At 47.5% G+C, this 6,000-nt stretch overlaps 1 protein-coding gene across 2 annotated transcripts in view; it reads left to right on the top strand.

The window, feature by feature from the left end:
- The first annotated feature begins 1,368 nt into the window (after positions 1-1,368).
- The window catches only part of Eeig2 (EEIG family member 2), a 54,935-nt gene continuing 50,303 nt past the window's right edge, over positions 1,369-6,000 (top strand). For both annotated transcript variants that reach the window (XR_015666924.1, NM_001163568.3), the window contains 1 exon segment: positions 1,369-1,791. Coding sequence is in view for 1 of the 2 variants with exons in the window: in NM_001163568.3 (NP_001157040.1) it covers positions 1,655-1,791 (137 nt within the window). In the remaining variant the exon portion in view is untranslated.

Genomic DNA, 6,000 nt, shown 5'->3' with positions numbered 1-6,000 from the left:
ATGTGAGTTCTGGGTTTCAAACGCATGTCACAGGATTGGCCGCAGGTTCCTTTGCCCGCCTGATCCATCTGGGCCAGCCAAGGACTTTAAAACTCTTACAAGCAGATTTGGGGTTTTGATCATGGAATAGCCAGTGACTGATGGTTTAGGCGATTAAAATATTTTATATGAATAAATAAATAAATGGGCTGGAGAGATGGCCCAGCAGTTCCTGGTTCAATTCTCCAATCCGCAGGGCAGCTCACAACTGTCTATAACTCCATTTTAAGAGTATCAGACACACTGTTTATGGTCTTTGCAGTTACCAGACACACATGTAATACACAGGCAAGGTACCCAGACACACAAATTGATTTTTTTAAAAAAGGTAATGGAGTGATCTACGAAGAAGAATATTTTTAATTATACCTTTTCAAAGAGTAAAAAGGCTGGGGATGTAGCTCAGTTGTGAGGTAGCTTGCTAGCTTGCATGGAAGTCCTGGGTTCGATTCCTAGAACTGCAAAAACATGACACGGCTGCCATGACTTTAGACCTTGACTAAAAAACAAAACACACAACAGTAACTATAAGCACTCCCTCTTAAAAACATCATGCAGCTAAGTTGATAACATGCATTTTAACAATAGTTACTCTGTGTGTGTGTGTGTGTGTGTGTGTGTGTGTGTGTGTGTGTGTGTGTGTGTGTGTGTGTGTTGGCAATTGTTATTCGTCTAAGAAGAATTTTTTAAAGTATGCTTTCAGAATCTGACTTCATGTGTATGGTTCACAGTATGGACAGATTTTAAAGGGAAAAGTATTTTTAACTCCTCTGGTCCTTTTTCTTTCTTGGGTGACAGAAATTAAATGAACAAGCTATCAATGACAGGAAACACAGGCGCAGCCCCTTGCTTGGGCATTTGCAGCGGCCACAACACATTTTAGCCGTTTCTCCTACCCGGCTTTCATCTAATGTTTAAGAGCTAGTGGATTTTAGAGACCCTACAGAAGATTTTTAGGTTTAGGATTCCATTTGTCTCTATTTATCTTCAAACCCAGAGGCCGCGAAATCACTGGAGGGGGAGGGGAAGAAAGGGGGGGGGCGGTGCAAACCCAGAAAGGAAAGGCGCAGAGGAAGCTGCAGAAGGAAGCTTTTTCGGCTGGGTTTGTCTTTTTTTAACCCCGGGGAGGCGTGCCGAGCTCGCTGTTGTCGCGTGTTAGCTTGCCCAGCTTCCCTGGCCGGGCGCGCGCCCGCCCCGAGCTCCTCCGCCCTCCGCGGACCGCCCGCTTCCGCGCTGGGTGCGCTTCCCGCACTGGCCGCTGGAGGCGCCCCGGGCCGGGAGGAGGCGGCGACCGTTCTCCTAGCGGCGCCTCTCTCCCTGTTCGCGATCAGACGGGCGGCGGCGGCGGTACGGAAAGGGCGCCCACTCCCCGGACGAGCTGCAAGGCGACCGCTCCTCGCGGGCGGCCGGGGTCCGCGCTGCAGCTACCGGTGCTCTCCCGCCCGGGCTGCCGCGACAGGCGGCCCCGGCTCCCGCCGACTCGCGGCGCCCCCCGGCTGCGCCCCCACGCGCTGCTCGCGGCCCGGGCCATGGGGCTGGGCGGATCCGAAGCTCGGCCGAGCTGAGGCAGCGGCGCCCGTTCGCGCAGCCCGCTCGCCGGCGCCTGACCCTCACGATGATGAAGAAGAAGAAGTTTAAGTTTAAGGTGGACTTCGAGCTCGAGGAGCTCTCCTCGGTGCCCTTCGTCAACGGGGTCCTCTTCTGCAAGATGCGGCTGCTGGACGGCGGCACCTTCACCGCGGAGTCCTCCAGGTAACGAGCCACGGGAGCTGCTCTCCCGCGCCCGCCCGCAGGCAGGGGCTTCTTCCACGGCCAGCATCCCTTTCCTTGCTTGGCCCCTTCTCTCTGTCGAACTGCCAGCTCGGTGAGCTCATCGTCCTCCAGAGACGAGTCTGAAATCAGTCAGGGCATCCAACAAACGGCACCAAGTGCTTCTCAGTGGGCTGGGCTGGTTGTCCGGCGCTCCTATCTCAGGTGGCCCCAGTTCAGAAATGGGAGTGGTGGAGACACAGAAAGGATGCTTCTGGTTTCTCCGAAGATATTCCCGTATTTGCAAAATACAAAGTAGAACTTAAAGCTTTGAGAAGCAAGAGCTCTCCACTCGGAAACGCCTGTGGTTGACACAATTCCTGAGACTTTACCGGGACTTAGGGTGACCACGATAGAGCTTGGGATACGCCTGGTCGGGCTTGGCTTGAGTCAAGTGTTCCTGGCAGACGAGGTTATGTAGTCTTTGGCTTGACCTAGAGCTACCCATCTTCGAATGGCCACTAGTGGGTCTCAGTGAAGGACTTAGAATCAAGAGAGCGCAGACCTTGTCCTCCTTTTAAAATGAGCACCTAGGCACTGGGAAAGACTCTGGCAGCAGGTGACAGAACGCAGTCATGTGTGCCAGGATTCCTTGAGAAATTTAAGGGCAAGTTACAGATTGATAGATTTGCTCTTAGATAATTTTCTCTACAAGAAAACAAAAGAATTGGAAGAAGTTTTGGAGTGAACCTTTAAGTTCCTAAAGTCAAGGAGAAGGACTAGTCGTCAGTGTATATTCTGTCTATATATACTTCATTTTAACCTAAAAAAATATTCTTCTTATCTGTTGTCCCATTAATAATGTAAAGGAAATAATGTCAATGGGTTGTGGGAAGGAAGCCAGAAAACTGCCTCCTATGGCAGTAATGAAACCTATGGAAGCCAGGAAACGCCTAATTGCCTAAATGAACAGATGTTCGAGGCGCTATTGATCCTCAAAATTATTTTTAAAAAAAATCCACCGAGGATAATTTTCAATATTAACCTGTGATGACAGACCTGTAGGCATTCAGCTCATTGATTATACAACCATTTTAACAGTCCTGTCAGAGAAGAATGTACTGTGGGAAGGAAAAATACACACATACATAGAGTACATGCACACATAAATAATATATGTGTGTATATATATTATATATATATTTAAATTAATAGCTCTTGCGATGGAAATCCTGAACGCCATGTGGGGGTCAAGTGACAGCCTTACCCTGAGGCCTAGACAAGGTTTCTGGAGGGTGCTTACCCCTTCCCCCAACTTGGAACAGATAGACTTAAGCCACCACCTCAACGGTGCCACCTGGTGGTCAGAACATGGCCTACCACCTTCTTTCTCTTCTACGTCCTTTTCCGCCTGGAGGGTTGATTTGGCTTGCTTCACCTCACAAGCCAGTTAGTCATCAAAAGCAGTCTGTCTGTCTATCCCCCACCCACCTCACTCCCAGTACACATGTCCACTGGGCCTTTTAAACATACTTTCTTATTTACTACCCTAAGCGAGGCTATGAGGTGGAGAGTCTTATTATCCTAGTAAATGAATTGAATCTTAGGAAACATACCTTCCCAAGATCCCCTCCTGTGTGATCACGTAATGCCAAGACTCTGGCCCAGGCCTAGCTTCAGACAGCATTGTGCCAGACAGGTGGAAAGGGTGAGTATACATTGTTGAAGACTTTCTCAGTAGGCAGCTGCCTGGTCATTTAAGGTACAAGAACTATAACTGATTTCTCCACACAGGAAAATTAAAACAAATACCTCCTCCAACTAAAATCTGGCTTTATCAAGAGAAATAAGGTTACCGTGCCCTAACTCAGGCTTAGAATGAGGTGGCAAACCTCAGTTCCACTGCGATGAATCTGCATGGGTTTGCTTAGGCATTCACAGCTAAAGTTTGGGAAATTGCAACAGTCGGTGGTTTGAGGCCATCCTGAAAATTTCTTAGGACAATGTGCTGAAACATTTAAAGTACTTTGGCATTCGGTGATGAAGAAACTTGTTGGATTTTCCACTAACTCCTTTGTCCTACTGAAGTGTTGCTTTAAGAATCATCCCTTGAGCCAGGGATAGTGGTGCAGACCTCAGACCCAGAACCTGAGGTGGAAGCAGAAGGATGCTAGCCTGGACTACATGAGACAGCCTTAAAACACACGTGTGTGTGTGCACATGAGCACACATATACACACATCAATAAAGAACACACCTTCCTTCACAGGGAGAATTAGAAAACCTGAAATAAGCAAAATTATGTAGATTGAATAGCGGGTGCCAGTCCAAATGTACCCCTGAGTGCTAGATTTTTTTTTTCCTTTTTCTTTTTTTCGGAGCTGGGGACCGAACCCAGGGCCTTGCGCTTCCTAGGCAAGCGCTCTACCACTGAGCTAAATCCCCAACCCCTAGATTTTTAACTTAGACAATTTATTCTAGGGGACCTGTTTGAATCATAATGGTTGAGACCAGCATTTCTCCCATGGCAATATGAAATGACTTCTGTGACAATAAGTTAAAGCAAGCTTAGAAAGGCCTGCTGACAAGAGTACTGTTGATCAGTGTCATGGTCTTCCGGTCTTCCTACCTGTATGACAAGCAAGGCTTACAGGGCTTAGACTGTTTGACCAACTTTGTGGTTCATGCTAAATGCCTTCCAAGAGCCTGGAGGCATCCCGCTAAGCAGAAGACACTTGCCTAAGCAGCCAGTCCTAGTTAGACATGATAAGCATCCCTGTTAGACGGCACAAGGCCCCAATCTGTTGTTACAGAAGCTGTGAGCTGATTCTGCTGCGTGTTCCAAAACTTTAATGTCTTCGGCAATGAGTACGGCTGTATGCTGAGTCCACTGAGTTCTAAGGCATTGCCAAACCCTAGGCAGACCCCACACAAAATAATATCTATATTGTTGGACACAAAGAAGGTTATACACCACACACGCACGCACGCACAACCTGCCTTTGTTCAAAGACTAAATGTGCAGATGATTCATTGCTCACCAAACACCACTTAAGCACTTAGCAGGTTTCGAGCTCTCTGTTGAGGGATATGGGGAGTGAAGCAAATACAAAGTCCATGGGGGAATTGACTGTAATTAATGAAATTAGATCATAGATGTCTAGTTGCTAAATGGTGGGAGACAGATGGCTTACTGTTAATCAGTGGGTCAGACACCGTGTGTTTTGAAAAGGAAAAGTCTTTTATTTACAGCTATGATGGCTGCTGAAATCTGCATTGGTATTTCAGCTGCACACCCCCAAGAGGATGGATTTGCACTGAGAAGAAAGAGGTGAGAGGCGAGCTTGAGCAAGCCATTAATAGGTTGGTGCTACATCAGCCTGATGGCAGAGAGTTCCCATGAACAGAAGCAGCAGATACTGTTAGAAAGGGGCTTTGAATGGCAAAGTAGGGATTGATTTCCCTGCTCAAAGGATAGATTTCAATGCCGGATTCTCGAACTGCATCGTAACGTGATTAAAGTAGGATTTAAGCCGTCCGTCTGGCTGGCCGGCAGCCTGCTGCTGTTTGGATTCAAGTGGCAATAGTAGATTAGTGACAGAGTGACAAATGAGAGGCTGTGAAACAAACCTGGGCCCGGTGAGACCTGAATGCAGGCTTTCCTGTCAGTAACTGACAGGTGATAATGCAGTGGTCGATGCCTTATGTCACTGATGGAAGTCGGGAAGTCTAGGGGATGGATAGCCTTTTGGTTTTGCTTGGGGGTCGAGGAGGAGGGGGACATTGTACATGGCCATAAAGCAGAGGTTCTTAACCTGTGGGTCATGTCAGATATCCTACATATCAGATATCTACACTGTGGTTCATAACAGTAGCAAAAGTATAATTACAAAATAACAATATACATACATTGTGTGTGTGTGTGTGTGTGTGTGTGTGTGAGAGAGAGAGAGAGAGAGAGAGAGAGAGAGAATTTCTCTGTGTAGCCTAGCTGTCCCGGAACTAACTCTGTAGGCTAGGCTCTACTCAAATTTAGGGATCCGTGTGGTTCTGCCTCTGCCTCCCAAGTGCTAGGATTAAATAGAAAAGGCATGTCCCACCACACCGATCGTAATGAAATCATTTTTTGGCTGGAAGTCACTACAGCATAAGGAACTATTAAAGGGTCACACCATTAGGAAGGTTGAGAATCACTGTTATAGACAAGATCAA

Source organism: Rattus norvegicus, chromosome 2 (assembly GCF_021556685.1).
Source record: "Rattus norvegicus strain SHRSP/BbbUtx chromosome 2, alternate assembly SHRSP_T2T, whole genome shotgun sequence".
Taxonomy (NCBI): domain Eukaryota; kingdom Metazoa; phylum Chordata; class Mammalia; order Rodentia; family Muridae; genus Rattus; species Rattus norvegicus.
This window is presented reverse-complemented; position numbering and strand designations above follow the sequence as displayed.